Source organism: Budorcas taxicolor, chromosome 2 (assembly GCF_023091745.1).
Source record: "Budorcas taxicolor isolate Tak-1 chromosome 2, Takin1.1, whole genome shotgun sequence".
NCBI lineage: Eukaryota > Metazoa > Chordata > Mammalia > Artiodactyla > Bovidae > Budorcas > Budorcas taxicolor.
In genome coordinates, this window is record NC_068911.1 from 176102956 (window position 1) to 176120986 (window position 18031).

At 38.5% G+C, this 18031-nt stretch overlaps 1 protein-coding gene across 1 annotated transcript in view; it reads left to right on the forward strand.

Moving 5' to 3' along the window:
- EIF4G3 (eukaryotic translation initiation factor 4 gamma 3) overlaps nucleotides 1-18031 on the forward strand; it is a 359681-nt gene that overhangs the window by 232820 nt on the left and 108830 nt on the right. The window contains exon 12 of the mRNA XM_052636017.1: nucleotides 2733-3572. Within this exon, the coding sequence (XP_052491977.1) occupies nucleotides 2733-3572 (840 nt within the window). The remainder of the gene's footprint in view (nucleotides 1-2732; nucleotides 3573-18031) is intronic.

Below are 18031 nucleotides of genomic sequence, written 5' to 3' on the forward strand. Positions count from 1 at the left end.
ATGGTATGTATAATTAAATACAAATAAAAGTTACCTGTGCCTTAGTATGTTTTAAAAGCACTTGATACAGAGTAGGTATGCAATGAATGGTATTGTGTTGTAATTTCAACGAGTCGTTATACCAGTGTAGCTCAATAAGGGCACCGTGGAAATTTAGGATGAGGCTGTTCTCTGTCGAATGAGACTGTCCCTCAAACAGCAGAATACTTAGCATTCCTGGCCTCTCCCCACTAAGTGACAGTGACACTCTGTCGTCTCTAGCTCCTGGCAGCCAAAGGGCACCCATCTAGGAGACTGGCTGCACTACCCTGTGAGAACAAAGGGAGCAGCTTCCCTTTTATAAGTTTGACCTTCGCTATAGAAACTGGTGAAGCAGAAAGAAAAACTATCTGCCTCATTATCCATATTGTAGCGTGTGTGTAACTCTAGGCTTTCTCATATGGATCTATGTTAGTATTGTATTTGCTGTTGTTTTCACCAGTAGTTTATTCTCTACATGCAGTTGTGCCCTGTTTGTTTAAAAAGTGTCTTTTATTATAAACACCCTTCTGTGTCATTAAATACTCTTTTAAAAGCTTATTTTAAACGATTGCAATAGTATGCTATTATATTCCCAGGCCATTATTTCTTTAACAAATCTCTTATTGATAGACATTTAATTTATTTTCCTATTTTTGCTCTTATAAACATTGTTGCTTTAAATATTCCACACCTCTGTCTTTGCTCACTCTTCAATGATTATTTTCTTAAAAAAATTATTCAAGATGAAATTCCCACAGATTCCTGAAAATGGCCAAATAGTATAAATGTTTTGAATGCAGTATATTAGATTTCAGACTATCATGGCTCTTCAAAGCATACTCTTAATAGTAAAAGTTCTTAGAGAAATAAAACTAATGTTCTTTGTGATCTGTTATTTCTTTTAGCTTTCTGTATTAAAACCGTAATGAATTCATTAAAGGACTTATTTCAGAATAAGGAGCTCACAAAAATAATTTTAAAATTTTGTTTCTAGTTTTCTTTATTAATGTTAGATATTTCTAAAGAGTATATAGAAGTTTCACAAGTCTGCTTTTGTTTGATTTTTTTACTCTTATAAATTAAGAATTGAATTGATATACTCTTGTTAATATGAGACTTGCTCTTTTCTAATGTTTGATTCATCTAGGTTTCATTCGGGGTCATAAAGGGTGGTTAATACACTGATGTGCTTTAAAAGTGGTATCTTATAATGTGAGTGACCCTTGTAGCAGTTTTCCAGTGAATTGAAAATTCATTTGGGATATTTTAATAAATACATATTACATGTAATAAATATAATAGATGTGTTTCTTTGAAATGTTTTTGTCTCTTGCCCAGGCAACTTAGTCTGAGGTATTTGGCTTTGAGAACCGATTGACCTTATTTCTCCATTATAGTAAATAGGCAGAGTTTTGGAAACACTGGATGCTAAGCCCATCAATTGAAGTGAATTTTAAAGCCAATAAAAGTATTTGCAGTGAATGAATTAGCCTTTAACAGTTTAATTTTGCCATCTGTTTATCTGATTAATGAGCATATTTTCTTTGACAGGCTTACTTGAAATTTATTGTAAACACTCAGTTTCACTGATACATAAAGACTTTTGGCAGAGAAAGTTAAGTCCCTTTCAGTTTAGTTTGTCTTTTAGCGGAGCTTAAAATTTTTGTTTGCATTTGGTGAACATACTCATGAATATCTGTTTTTACCACTGGAGCCTGTTTGGTTTCCAGTCTTGTACTTCCTAAACAGAACAATCTAAGTGTCCTCTGATTTTATCTTCCTAGGCATGAATCACATATTTGTTTACCTGGAATTTTAAAATATGGAAATTTTCATCAGTTAGCATTTCTTTCATTTTTCTGGTACCTTTATTATGATTATTGATTTATCACTCTTACTCTCATTCTTTCTCTGTCTGTTTGTAGACACATGTTTTATATATTATTCTCATATAAAGTGTTTTTTTTAAATTGGACTTAATAGTCTGAATATTAACTTTGGTTTCTCTTTAAAGAATATATATGTATTTTTTTTTACTATTGAAGATGTAAGATAAATCTCTGGTTTTATTCCTTAACACTATTTCTAGTTATATGCTTCTTTTAAGAAATATAAATTAAATTAACATCTTGATGAATTTTTATGTTCAGGAACTTGATTTCCCTGATAATAGATTTCACTGATAATAATGACACCATAATTTTTCTTGAAATAATTTTTTATGCAAGTAATACAAGTTGTTTATAAAAATCTCCCTCCATGCAGAAATATGTAGAACAAAAAATAGTATCTTTGTCTAATTTAATCTCCAGCTATTTTCCCTTAAACTGTCCTGTCCCGCCACTATAGCGTATCCTTGGTAGAAAAATTTTACACAGAAGATCTCTCTACCTTAAAGAAAAGCCCTATTCTCATCCCAAGAATTGTTTCCTTTTAGTTTTGATGAGATTTTTCCATTGTATTCTTGACATAATCATTTGGTAAATTAACTCCTCTTACTTCAAAATAAACTTTATAGGTGTTGGAGGTTAAGTAGTAACAGAAAATAGAAAAGAAATATGCAGTGTTTGGGGAGTGGCAAAATAATATTTTGATCTGTCTTCCGCTGCTCATGTTTTAGAATAAGAGATTAAAAGAATTATCCCCAAATAATACAATATAATCTTTGATCCAAAAATTATTCTTAAATCGCTTTCTTTTTTCTTCCCCAGAAGAGAAGCCAAAACCAGATCCAGTGTTAAAGACTCCTTCCCCAGTCCTTAGGCTAGCCCTTAGTGGAGAGAAGAAAGAACAAGCAGGCCCGACATCTGAGATCACTGCAATAGAGTCCATACCAGAGCTTCCTCTGCCTCCATCACCTACTGCTATTTCTCCACTTGCTCGAAGTACAATTACTTCTCCCACCTCTGTTGCTCTTAGTAGCCAACCAATATTCACCACTGCAGTTGATGACAGATGTGAACTCTCTTCCTCAAAAGAAGACACAGTTGCTATTCCCAGCCCCACATCTTGCACAGAAGCATCAGATCCTTTACCAACAGATGAAATTGATGATGATATATGCAAGAAATCTTGTAGTGTAGCACCAAATGATATTCCACTGATTTCTAGTACTAACCTAATTAATGAAATGAATGGAGTTAATGAAAAATTACCAGCCACGGAAAGCATTGTGGAAATAGTAAACCAGGAGGTGTTACCACTGACTCTTGAATTGGAGATTTTGGAAAATCCTCCTGAAGAAATGAAAGTGGAGTGTGTCCCAACTCCCATCACCCCTTCGATAGTTCCCTCCTTTTCTCCATCTCCTCCAACTCCTCCAGCTTCTCCTCCTCCCACACCAGTTATCGTTCCTGCTGCTGCCACTAGTGTTAATACTGGTAGTGGTCCCACCGGAGTCCAGAGAGTCTTCGAAGAGGACGAGAACATAAGAACTTGCCTTAGTGAAGATGCAAAAGAGATTCAGAACAAAGTAGAGGTAGAAGCAGATGGGCAAACAGAAGAGATTGTGGATTCTCAGAACTTAAGTTCAAGAAAGAGCCCAGTCCCAGGTAAGTCATTCTGTTATTAATTGTATTATGCTTGCTGAACATGAAAATGCAGCAGTATTTGAGTTATTTTTTAATTGGCTACTTTCCTTGACTTCCAGAAACATCACATGAATGCTGAAATTCCTAGTCTGATTTCTTCAGTGGTGTGTTTATGTTTTAGTGCATCCAGCAAAGAGTTACTCCATTGTCTAAAAATGCAAATGAAATATCAAATATACAAAATGCCTCCAAGGTATATGTCACTGTACATGTGTTTTTTGTTTTTGCCTCGTTCATAACAATCATTTCCTCTGGGGTTAATTTTGTTGTTTTGGGGATGAAAACCAATGAAACCCAGCGTGGTCTGTAGTCCCAAATCTTGTCTTCTCAGAATTTTAAAACCTAGTCAGTCCTTAACTTAAACGAATTCCTCTGTACAATACCTCTTCTTTAATCTTGCTTAAGGAAAAGAGCAATCAGAATGTCAAAAGGTTTATAACTAGTTCTGGAAAATAAATGTACCCTTTCTGTTTCACAGATAAGTATAATGGTCTTCCATTTTTTTCTTTTTAAAGTTTCATTTTTCCTGTATTATTAATTTATCATTATTTAATATCATTAGTATGATCAAAGTATTACATGCTTCTGAATTCAGAATTATTTCTTTTTAATGTAGCATCACCTAGAATCGTGGATCTAACCATTAGGTTTTTATAATATTGAACAAATATTATCTGAGGCTTATCAACTATTCTTGATTCAGTAGCCGATAAGAATATTGCTTTTAACGAGTCAGCATAGCCTGTCTTGTAGACATTGCTCTGTACTGTATAATTTGCTCTTTGTATACCTGTCCAGTTACTCAGTTTGACAAATGAGTGCTCTCCCTGCAGCTGATCTAGATATGTACTGGGGATGTTTTAGTCACCTACATCCCTGATAAATTATTACCTATTCTGACCTGTCTAATAGGGAAATTTGGCAAGTCAAGTTTAAGATGTGGCTCTCCCACCCAACTCAGTTCCCAAGGTAATTCCCTCATGAAAATCTGTGAGAGGTGTCTGGTTCCTTGGAACTGCAGAACATCTAGTTCCTCAGTGAACCAGAGCAGGAAAACAAACAATGCCAGGCAGTTGGGACGGGGAGAAATTTATCACAAGTGTTTATTAATCACCTGTTTCCTCAATAGACTGGCCTCGGTAACCATCAATATTCATAGTGCCATCACTGTTATAGGAACCTTCTTCCTTGGTAGGGCAATGATGTGGGGCTTTTTCATTACTCTTTGAAAAAACAATCTTACTTTTGGTGTGGCTGCAGGTGAGTGCCCCTCCAAAGAACATTTGTTTGTTGGAGAATAGTAATTTGTTTGACCCTTGATTTCTTTTTCCCTTCGTTTACCAACCTGTGAGTTGTCATTCAACGACTAGTGATATGGTAGTTCCAAAAATAGGAGAGGCTATTGAAGACAAATGTTTAAAACATCCAAACAAATAATAGAAAGGAAAAGCAGGCATAGGGAATACAAGTCAAAGATGCAGACTATATCTCAGAACTGAAATCAGTGTAAAGCAGAATTCTACATTGATGTACTACTTACACTTATCCCTGATATTCGTTCATTCCTTTAAGCAATTTGTCACTTAAGTGGCCGAGTACTCCCCTGGATAAATGGACAAACAGAATGAATTTAGGGCTAAGTAATCTTTATACTATGATATATTTTTTTTCCAAAATGCAGATTGCTCTTGGAATTAGTAATATTAGTTACCAGCACCTTTGCTCAGCTGTAAAGCAGAAGATAACAAAAAGAAAAAAAATCTTTTGCATGATTAGGGACAAGGTAGATGTTGGTGATGTCAGGAAGTAAAGTGTCTTGGCATTTTTCTAGTTTCATGATATTTCTTAACCTATAAATGTATTCTGGAGGAACTAGAAGTTCAAAGTTTCCCTTTTATATCTTATACTCTTCAAAATCCAAAGTAAATGAACCTCAAGAAACCATGTACCTCTAGCATTTTTTTAAATTGTAATACTTACCAAAAACATTCCTGACCCTCTCATTTCAGTATTAATATTTGTTAATGTTATTGCTACGAAAGTTAGCAATGAAAATTAACTAATCATTCTTTTTATCCCCCTCAAATTGTCATATGCTTAATGACTTCAGTCTTTTTTGCACTTATTTAGTTTACTTCGTTTATTTTGAGAGGTTATTAAAATCATAACACTTTGGCTCAGTATCAGCCTTTTGTTGTTGACTTTTGAAAATAGCTCTTATTCTCTCTGGCTGAGGATGAGCACTTTAAAGCAGGGTTCAGAAACCACTTGCTTTTGACAGGTGTGATGCATCGAAGTATATAGTAGTTGGTATAGAGGTTTAAAGCGGTAAAGTCAGACATAAGGGGTACGGTCCATTACTTCTGATGGGAAACATTTTCTTGCAACTAGGTTGACTGGCACAAATTGCAGCAATTCTGGATACTTAGGGGTTGCAGAGAAAGCCCTATAAAATGAGAATTGTTTGTACCTTCAGGTTATGCTGAAAAGCCTCAGAGATGGGGGAGACGTTTGTTTACCTGATTTGTACTATCACTTCAACAGTTAAATATGAAAAAAATCTGTACTGATTTAAGTCTTAGGAATTTTTATTATGGGTTTTGTTATACTTGGTGAGGGAAGAAGAGAGAATTTCAGAATTTGTGCAGAAACGTTCCCCACTTAGCCATTCAGGAATTCATTTTGTGCAGTTTCATGAGTGTAGATACTGTATAACATGCGTGCTCTGTAACATGAATTTTTTCACTCTTAAAAACAATAGTGATTTTTTTCTTCTACTTCTCTTGTCTCTACTTGATATAAAACTATTATTTGAAATTCTTTTGGCAGAAGGTGGTGTCTGATCTGTCTTTTGGCTTTGTTCATGGTTTGTTACTTCTTGGCATATTTTATAAATTTGTTTTATGAATTTATCTTCAGCTAAACTTTGCTGGATGTGTATATTAAAGGCAGGTCCTCCCAAAGCAGATTTTTGTTTATTTGTTACTGCATGTCTTGGGGAGAGCATTAACCGGTATGTAATCTGAGTTTTGTACTAAAACAGCCTTCATACCACAATGTAAACGCATTCCCTGTGTATACTAATATTTAAGATAATGGAATCTCTGCCACCTGATTGAAACAAAACTTCTTTCTTTGTCATCACTCTAGGTTGGTTCACTGGTTTATTTTGGTCTTTGTTCTAGCATCCTTTTCACTCTGTTAGAGAAGTATCAGGGCTTTTTATGAGAATTCCAGTTCCAAGTCCCTGCTTTGTAGAGATCCAAGCTCTTGTTTCTCGCATGGGTGTTCAGATGTAAACTTTTTTATAGAGACATACACCGCAAAGTAGGAAGTCAAGAGATGCCTGGAATAGCAGGCACGTTTGCCCTTCAAGTACAAAATGAAGCAGGATGAAGGATAACAGAACTTGCCAAAAGAACAAACTGGTCATAGAAAACACCATCTTCCAACAGCTCTACACATGGCCATCACTGGATGGTCAACACCGAAAGAGATTGATTACATTATTTGCAGCCAAAGTTGGAGACGCTCTATACAGTCAGCAAGAACAAGACCGGGAATTGGCTGTGGCTTATATCATGAACTCCTTATTGCAAAATTCTGACTTAAATTGAAGAAAGTAGGGAAAACCACTAGACCATTAGGTATGACCTAAATTAAATCCCTTATGATTATACAGTGGAAGTGACAAACAGATTCAAGGGTTTAGATCTGATAGAGAGCCTGAAGAACTATGGACAGAGGTTTCTAACATTGTACAGGAGGCAGTGATGAAAACCACCTCCAAGAAAGGAAATGTAAAAAGGCAAAAGGGGAGCTACCAAGGGAACATTTCTTGCAAAGATGGGCACTGCTGCTGCTGCTGCTGCTAAGTTGCTTCAGTTGTGTCCGACTCTGTGCGACCCCATAGACAGCAGCCCACCAGGCTCCTGGGATTCTCAAGGCAAGAACACTGGAGTGGGTTGCCGTTTCCTTCTCCAGTGCATGAAAGTGAAAAGTGAAAGTGAAGTTGCTTAGTCGTGTCCGACTCTTAGCGACCCCATGGACTGCAGCCCACCAGGCTCCTCCGTCCATGGGATTTTCCAGGCAAGAGTACTGGAGTGGGGTGCCATTGTGCTCTCCAAAACATGGGCACAATAAAGGGCAAAAGCGGTATGGACCCAAAACAGAAGCAGAAGATGTTAAGAAGAGGTAGCAAGAATACACAGAAGAACTATACAGAAAAGATCTTAATGACCCAGATAACCATGATGGTGTTAATACTCACCTAAAGCCAGACATCCTGGAGTGCAAAGTCAAGTGGACCTTATTAAGCATCACTACGAACAGAGCTAGAGAATTTGATGGAATTACCGCTGAGCTATATCAGACCCTCAAAGTTGATGCTGTGAAAGTGCTGCACTCAATATGCCAGCAAATTTGGAAAACTCAGCAGTGGCCACAGGACTGGAAAAGGTCAGTTTTCATTCCAGCCCCAAAGAAAGATAGTGCCAAAGAATGTGCAAACTACTGCACAGTTGCACTCATCGCACATGCTAGCAAAGTAATGCTCAAAATTCTCCAAGCTAAACTCCCAACAGTATGTGAACTGAGAACTTCCAGTTGTTCAAGCTGGATTTAGAAAAGGCAGAGGAACCAGAGGTAAAATTGCCAACATCTGTTGGGTCATAGAAAAAGCAAGAGAGTTCCAGAAAAATAGCTACTTCTGCTTCATTGAATGTACTGAAGCCTTTGACTCTGTGGATCACAACAAACTAGAGAATATTTAAAGAGATAGGAATACCAAACCATTTCACTTGCCTCCTAAGAAACCTGTTTGCAGGTCAAGAAGCAACAGTTAGATCTGGACATAAAACAAAGGACCAGTTCTATATTAGTCATGGCTGTATATTGTCACCCTGCTTATTTAACTTATATGCAGAGTATATCATGTGAAATGCTGGGCTGGAGGACGCACAAGCTGGAATCAACATTGCCGGGAGAGATACCAATAACCTCAGATACACAGATGACACCACACTTATGTCAGAAAGCAAAGAGGAAATAAAGAGCCTCTTGATGAAAGTGAAAGAGAAGAGTGAAAAGGCTGGCTTAAAACTCAACATTCAAAAAACAAAGATCATGGCATCCGGTCCCATCACTTCCTGGCCAATAGATGGGTAACAATGGAAACAGTGACAGACTTTATTTTCTTGGGCTCCAAAATCACTGCATATGATGACTGCAGACGCTTGCCCTTTGGAAAAAAAGTTATGAACAACCTGGATATCATGTTAAAAAGCAGACACATTACCTTGCTGACAAAGGTCTGTATAGTCAAAGCTGTGGTTTTTCCAGTAGTCATGTATGCATATAAGAGCTGAACTGTAAACAAGGCTGAGCTCTGGTGTTGGAGAAGACTCTTGAGAGTCCCTTGGAATGCAAGGAGATCAAATCAGTCAATCCTAAATGAAATCATTCCTCAATATTCATTGGAAGGACTGATGCTGAAGCTGAAGTTCCAGTACTTTGGCAACCTGATGCGAAGAACTGACTCATTGGAAAAGACCCTGATGCTGGGAAGGATTGAAGGCAGGAAGAGAAGGGGACAACAGAGGACGAGATGGTTGGATGGCATCATCAACTCAGTGGACATGAGTTTGAGCAAGGTCTGGGAGTTGGGGATGGACAGGGAAGCCTGGCGTGCTGCAGTCCATGGGCTTGCACATGATTTAATGACCGAACAACAACACAGCATCCCACATACCCAGTATTGTAGCAGTTGCAGAGGTAGCAGCAACTGACCTTATTTATGTGGCTTCCAAGAGTTTGCCTTACATTCGTTCAGGCTCAGCTGAGGCTGAACGATGGTTTCCAGTTTCTATAGGTTGAAGACGAGAGATTTATTTCTCAAATGGAAGTATGATTGTATATTTTAAGAGATGTTAATAAAATTCTGATTCGTAGAGCCAATCACTTTGCTCTTCTCACTTTAGTAAGCAGATAATAAAGTCTTTCAGTTTGTGTAAACTAATCTGAAAAAGACTTATTTTAAAAACCACAGCCTGAAGTTCTGTATCAGTAGTAGGAAATTTGAAATTTATTCTTGCCTTTGTTTGACTTAAACTTTCTAAGAAGTATTTGAAATTATTCCTGGAATATTTAGTTATTGGGGCTGAAAATAGATCCCCAGTGGTTTGAGAGTCCCATGAGCACAGTCCTTCCCATAATGTGTACCCTTCTAACCTAACTTCTCATTCTCCTCTGGAGAAATACCTTCTAAACCTTGTGATAGACCTTCTTACACATTCCTACTTCAGTGTCGTTTGTCAACTCCAGTAGAGCAATTGTTAGAGTAAGGACTGTTTACTCCCTTTTCTAGAGGCTTGAGTCTGAGTGATCCTTAGGCATAAGTAAATTGAAATGACTGGATTTTGCCACCTTGTTCATCAGAATATTTTCAACGAAGCTGCCTAAAAAGTACATTTCTCTGCTGTCATTCTTATATTCTTGTTGCCTTCCACAGTGAAATCTTAAGCACTCTCTGGAGATCGCTGGTACTGGCTTAAATTCTGTCTATATTCATATGCTATGGAATGAGTCCAGACACCTACCTGATGGTAGAGCTTATCCATGGACTCATGTGCCAAGTCTTTCTGGCAAGCATTTTGCACAGGTCCTCTTTGCCTCTTCAAATGGTATACCCTTCCCCACTATTTACAAAAGTTCATTTCTTTGCAACATGAGCCTTGAAGTTTCATTCATTGGTTATTAATTAACTTCTCATATGTATCTCTGTGAATAGACATAGGTTCTTTGTTTGAAATTCAGACCACTTTCCCCCAGACTTAGTAATTAATCTACTTCGAAAAGAAACCATTGTTCTTAACTTGCTTTCAGACAGGGTAGTCCAGACACTTTAGGGGAATGTTGTTCTCTTTCAGGCAAGCCTAGTCATGCTAAAAGCTTTCTATTTCTCCAGTATACATCTTCACCTTGCACCTAGTAGTCTTGACAAATACCTTGACAAGGAAATTTTCACTACTAACACAGAAAAAATGTGCAAAATGCATTTCCTTCAATATGTGTTTCTTTTCCACTTTTCTATTGCTGTATTATTAGTACTTGGTAATTTGGTTGCAGTCATAATGAAATCACCTTTTCATGTTTATAAGACCTTTTCTTAGGTATCACAAACATTAATCTTACGATTTAAAGTTCTTTCTGAGATATAATAATTCTCACTTTGCTATTAACAAAAATAAGCCATGGAAGTAAATTGGGTTTTTCAGGGTCACAAGAAGAGTTACAACCCAAGCCTTCTTTCATGTCACGTTTCTATTGTTCTTTCTAACATGCTGTTTGCATTGTTATAAGGTTCTTTTTACCTTTTCAGGATTTAGAGAGTATACATTTATGCATGTTTAAAAGGAGTTCTGAAAGCCCATTTGTTTCAGCCACAAACAGTTAATGAGGGTCTACTATGTTCTACATTGTTCTGGGCACTTGAGATTCATCACTGAAGAATTCAGTGATCCCTGCCCTAGTTGTAACACATTAGAAAGTTTTAAGTAGTATAAAAATAATCAAGCAGGGAAAGAAATGCTGGAGGGCCATCAGGTAATAACAGTTAAAGTGAAAGTGTTAGTCACTCAGTTGTGTCTGACTCTAGTGCCAGGCTCCTCTGTCCATGGAATTCTCCAGGCGAGAATGCCGAAGTAGGTAGCCATTCCCTTCTCCAGGGGATCTCCCCATCCCAGGGCTTGAACCTGGGTCTCCTGCACTGCAGGCAGTTTCTTTACTGTCTGAGCCATCAGGGAAGCCCTCATAATGATAACATTTAAATAATATGATTAAGGTTGTATTCCTCTATAGAAAATGCAATTTGAGCAAAGATGGAAGAGGAAGAATTATCTGATCTATACTCTTAACCAAATTCTGTGATTTTCTGTGTCCACTTTTCCTTTAGAGAACAGTGTTTTACTTTGTCTTCTTTCTTAAATTTCAGTAGGCAGAGCACTCTGGACAAGATTACCTACTGTGAATTTAAGTGCCTGTAGAAGCACATGCTGTGCACCACCAACTATTCCTTTTACGATCACCCTGTTGTGAAATCTGTAATCAGCCCAGCCTTCCCCACGCTCAGCAGATGACTTTGTTTCTGTCTTCTGGTTAGAAACTGAGTGCACGGTGTATACCTTTTTGTACCTTCTCTTGGGGCTGCAACTCTGTCTCGATCCAAACTTTCATACGAATTTACTAGCTTCCCTTTTCAGTCTCCAGGTTTCTTTCTTATTGTAAATATGCTGAATTCTCTCTCAGACCATAAACACACCCTCACTCCTGTATGTCCATTTGCTGCTGCTAAGTCACTTCAGTCGTGTCCAACTCTGTGTGACCCCATAGACGGCAGCCTACCAGACTCCCCTGTCCCTGGGATTCTCCAGGCAAGAACACTGGAGTGGGTTGCCATTTCCTTCTCCAGTGCATGAAAGTGAAGAGTGAAAGTGAAGTCACTCAGTCGTGTCCGACTCTTCGCGACCCCATGGACTGCAGCCCACCAGGCTCCTCCGTCCATGGGATTTTCCAGGCAAGAGCACTGGAGTGGGGTGCCATTGCCTTCTCCAATACATCTATTTAGTTACCACTTAAACTCATGTTTCATCTTACCCAGTCTTCTCAAGAACAGTCTACCATTTCTGATTTTACTCTGTTCACTGTTACTAATGTAGTCTGATTTATGCTCCCAATATGCTATAATATTGGTCTTTTTACCACTTTTAATGCTATTGATCATTCTCTTCTTTTTTAATTAAATGTATTTATTGTAATTTATATGCAATAAAATTCACTTTTTAGCATTAATTTCTGTGAATTTAGACAGACATATAAAGTCATGTAATCACCACCAGTTAAAATACACAAGTTTCACCACCCCCAAAAGTTCCCTCATATTTGAGTTATATTCTGCTGATATTATTCAACACATTGTTCATGGGTAATTTCTTCTAATGGTAGATGGCTCCAGTGGTATGTGCTAATGAATTTTTTTTATCTCCATTCCCACCTCTCTTCTTAGTTTCTGTCTTAACATTCCAATTGCCTGCCAAATATCTCCACTTGGAAATTCCATAGTCATTATATTCAGTACCAAAGTAACCATCTGTTAATCACACCCAGTCTCTTTATTTTATGTCAGTGGCACTGGCTTTAATTAAGCTAAAATCCTTAATGTGAATTCCCTGTTGACAGATTTCCTCCTTGAGTCATTCTTTTTTCACGTATGGTCGTTTAACAAGATTCTCTCATTTTACCTGATACGGTTGTTGAATTTGTCCTCTCCACTCCATTTTCTCCTGCCTTAGACCTGCACGTCTGCATGAATACCTCTCATTTCGGTGGCTCCAGCTTTGGCCCCTTCAAATTCATTCTCCACTAAGTAGCATCTCTTTGAAGTAGAGATGTGGTCTTGCATTTCTGCTTAAACCCTTCAGAGTTACGGGAGGCCCTGGGGAACATTTGCCCTTGTGATAAACACTAAGCCGCTCACTTTTGACTGTAATGTCTTCTTGTTATATTTTGTTACAGCACCAGTTCTCTGAGTATATATCTGTAAGATCGGAATGCAACTTTCCATGTTATTCGATTAGTCTAGACACCAGCTGTATAGTATGAAGAGCAAAGCGACAGGGTCAGACACTGCTGAGCCTCGTCCTTTTCCCTTGGTCTTTCTCTATGACCCTGAGTCTCTTAGCTCTGAATTGATTTTCTCTGGAAAATGAAGATAATAATGCTATTTACTTCATACATATGTAGTGACAATGAAATGTGCTATATATATAAAGCACTTAGCATAGTGTCTAGCACATATTAAGGACTCTATAAAGGTTACATATTATTAATAGTAGTATTTTCAACTAGCATTGCAGGCCCAAATGTTCTGTTTTAGCAAATGAGTGTCATGATTCCCTTAGGAATTTATGTTCCAGAGGAGAGAAGCTCTTGAATATGATAATATCTGAAAAGTTCTTAATTAAATTCTGGGCTTGAGATGGTAGAAAATCCTTAGAATAGTTCCTGTATGCATATATAACTTTGATTAAAGGATTTGTACTATTCAGTTCAGCTCAGTCACGTCCAACTCTTTGCGACCCCATGAACTGCAGCACGCCAGGCCTCCCTGTCCATCACCAACTCCCAGAGTTCACCCAAACTTATGTCCATCAAGTCAGTGATGCCATCCAGCCATCTCATCCTCTGTCGTCCCTCTCTCCTGCCCCTAATCCCTCCCAGCATCAGAGTCTTTTCCAATGAGTCAGCTCTTTGCATGAGGTGGCCAAAGTACCATTATGTCAGTTAATTTCACAATGGTCAGACACATCTCAAAGTGACCTCTGCTGTCTTTTGCATGGGAGAAGATTTGCTTAGAATATGAATTTTAAGGAGAGTCTATACCATTGAAATCCTTAATAAGCATCCATTAAAATAGAGGATAATAATAACATGATTAACTTTTTGTTCAGGTCAGAAGTAGAAAATTAGCAAGAAGGGAAAGAGAAAACCAAAAGGAATGGGGAACAAATCAGGCAGCCTCAAAGCGGAAGTAACCCAAGTTTTCATCAACTGATGAGTTGATAAATATGATATGTTTATCTGTACAGAATATGGAATATTATTAAGTCAAGAAAAGGGGTGAAGTACTGATACATGCTGCAACATGGTCAAACCACAAAAACGTTATACTAAGTGAAAAAGTCACAGAAGACCATGTATTATAGATTCCATTTAAATGAAATGTCCAGAATAGGCAAATCCCTAGAGACAGAACACAGGTCAATAGTTGAGGTTGAGGAGAAAGGAAACTACAGGAGGAGTGTTAATGGACATGAGATTTCTTTTGGGGTTGATGAAGATCTTATAAAGTTAGATAGCATTGATTAGTGCCTAATTGTATAAATACACAATTGTGAGATACAGGCATATCTTTATAGTGTACTTTATTGTACTTTGCAGATTATATATATATATTTTGTTGTTGTTGTTGTTGTTGTTTTTTACGAATTGAAGGTTTGTGGCAACCCTTTTGACAGGTAAGTTTATTGATGCCCGTTTTCCAACAGCATTTTCTCACTTCTTGTCTCTGTGTCACATTTTGATAATTCTCAGAATATTTTTAACTTTTTCATGGTTATTATATTTGCTACAGTGATCTTGGATGTTACTGTATGATAATGAACATAATCCATAAATGTTGTATGTATTCTGATTGCTCCACTCATAAGCTGTTCTTCCCCGCCCTCCCCCAGGCCTGCGAATTCCCTGAGACACACAACAGTATTGAAATCAGGCCAATTAATAACCCTGCCATGGCCTTCAAGTGTTCAAGTGATAGAGTTCCATGTCTCTCACTTTAAATAAAAAACTAGAAATGATTAAGCTTAGTGAGGAAAGCATGTCAGAAGCTAACATAGGTCTGAAGCTAGGCTTCTTGTGCCAAGCAGCCGAGTTGTAAGTGCACAGAAAAAGTTCTTTCTTGAATGAAGTTGAAACTACTACTTCAGTGAACATAGGAATGATAACAAAACAGCCTTATTGCTGATAGGGAAAAATTGTTACTGGTCTGGATAGAAGATTATATTGGTGCACCATTCCTTTAAGCCAAACCTAACCCAGAGCAAGGTCCTAACTCTTTACAGAGCTATGAAGACTGAGAGAGGTGAAGACTTTGCAGGAGAAAAGTTTGAAGCTAGCAGAGGTGGTTGGTTCATGAGGTTTTAGAAAAGAGACTGTCTCCGTAACATTCAAGGTGAAGCCCCACGTGCTGATGTGGGAAGCTGCAGCAATGTAAGAAATGAAGGTGGCTACACTAAGCTACAGATTTTCAGTGTCGATGAAACAGCCTTCCGTTGGAAGAAGATGCCATCTAGGATGTTCTTAGCTAGAGAGAAGAAGTGAATGCCTGGTTCCAAAGAACAGACTCTTTTGTCAGGGGCTAATGGCATCCGATGACTCTAAGTTGAAGTCCCTGCTTATTTACCATTCCAAAAATCCTGGGGTCCTTAAGAATTCTGCTACATCTACTCTGCCTGTGCTCTCTACTTGGAACAACAAAGCCTGGGTGACAACACATCTGTTGACAGCATGGTTTCCAGAATATTCTAATCCCACTCTTGAGACGCACTACTCAGAAAAAAAAGATGCCTTTCAAAATACGACTGCTTATTGACAATGCACCTGGTCACCCAAGAGCTCTGTTGGAGATATACAAGATTCATGATGTTTCCATGGTTCCTAACATAACATCCATTCTACAGCCCATGAAAAAGGAGTAATTTTAACTTTCAAGTCTTATTATTTAATAAATACATTTGCTGCCGTAGACAGTAATTCCTCTCCTGGATCTGGACAAAGTAAATTGAAAACCTTCTGGAAAAGATTCACCCTTCTGGGTGCCCCAAAGGACATTGGTGGATCGTGGGGAAAGGTCAAAATATCAATGAACCACAAATGTTACTTGGGGTACCTAGAATGGTGAATCCTTTCCAGAAGAGTTCCTTCCAAATAAGAGTTTGGAAACAATTGATTCCAGCCCTCATGGATGACTTCAGGGGGCTCAAGACTTGAGCAGAGGAGTCACTGCAGGTGTGGTAGAAACTGTAGGAGAACTAGAGGTGGAGCCTGAAGGTGTGACTGGACTGCTGCAGTCTTGCGATAAAACTCTCCCAGATGAGGAGCTGCTTCTCGTGGATGAGCACAGAAAGGTTTCTTGAGATGGATTCTAGCCCTGGTGAAGATCTGGCAAGATTGTTGCAATGACATCAAATGATTTGAGAGAATTGATTCCAGTTTTGAACAGTGTTCTTCTGTGGGTAAAATGCTGTCAGAAAGCCTGGCATGCTACAGAGAAGCTGTTCATGAAGAAGAGTCAGTTGATGCTGCAAACTTCATTGTTGTCTCATTTTAAGAAATTGCTGCAGCACTCTCTACCTTCACCAACCACCGCCTCGATCAGTCAGCAGCCATCAACATCGAGGCAAGATCCTCCATCAGCAAAAGGATTACGATTTGCTGAAGGCTTAGATGATTGTTTGCATTTTTTAGCAATGAAATATTTTTATATTAAAGTATATAAATTTTTTTAGACGTAATGCTGTTGCACACCCGTACAACTACAGCACAGTGTAAACATAACTATTACATGTCCTGGGAAGCCAAAAAACTTGTGTGACTTTCTTCATTGCTGTATTCATTTTATTGCAGTGGTCTGGAACTGGACCTGCAATATCTCTGAGGTGTGTCTGTAGTATAAAATATATGTTGGTCTCTGCCTCTGATGCCTGGCACAAAGTTCCTAACATCCTTGTAATTTATGATAACATTAAAAGCATCTCTGGTTCTAACACTTTTTTTTTGACTTCTGTCCCTGGCATTGGGCTCTTAAAAGCCTTGTAAATTCCTAAGTGATGAAAACACTACCAGCATTTTTTGTTCTATTGACGAGACTCTAGGTGGGTTCTTGATTGACTCCTGGGTGGGGCTGGTAACCAGGACTAATCAGTCATGATTAGAATCTTGGAATTTCCAGCCCCTTCTTCAGTCTTGCAGAGGGAGAAGAGAGGCTGCAAATGTGATTACTGCGGATCATGTCTGCTCGACAAAGCCTCCATAGCAGGGTGTTCAGAGAGCCAGCCGCCAGCCTGGTGACATGTCAGGAGGGTGGTGCACCAGCTCCTCGACAGCAGGCAGCTCCTGCACTTGGGGCTGTTCCACACCTTCTCCCCCTGTGTGTCTCTTAACCTGCAGTTCCTCTGTGTTCTTTATCATACCCTTTAATAAACTGATAAGCATAATTAAATATTTCCCTGAGTTCTGTGAGCTGTTCTTACAAACCTGAGGGAGGGGATTGTTGGAATTTGCAATTTATAGTTGGATTTGAAGTGGAGGACAGTCTTGTGGTAATATCTGACACTTATCTCTAGGTAGATAGTTTGAGATTGAGTTAAACTGTGGAAACACAGCTGGTGTCACGGAAAATTGCTTGTTGTGGGGAAAAAGCCCTGCATGCTTGGCGACCAGAAACATCAGAAGCGAAGTGCTCTGGATGAGTGGAGGAGGAAGTCCATGGCAGGAGGAGTGGGCTTTCGCCCTTCACAGCCATGAGCACTGCGCTGTGTGCTTTAAACAGGGGGAAGTTCATAGCATGTGAATTATATCTCAGTAAAGCTTTTTTAAAAACATGAATAGCACCGTGAATAGTTGTGCTTCCACATCTGTGTAATGATGTGTCGGAGGCATCAGCCTTATGACTTACTCTGCCTCACTGTTTCACCTGTAGTTACATCATGCCTGAGTCTGAGCGGGTGTTCGCGGCTGGGTAGTGAAGGTACCACTGTAGTGACTGCTCTAGGTGCGTTGTTTGGTGTCATAGACACGGAGCA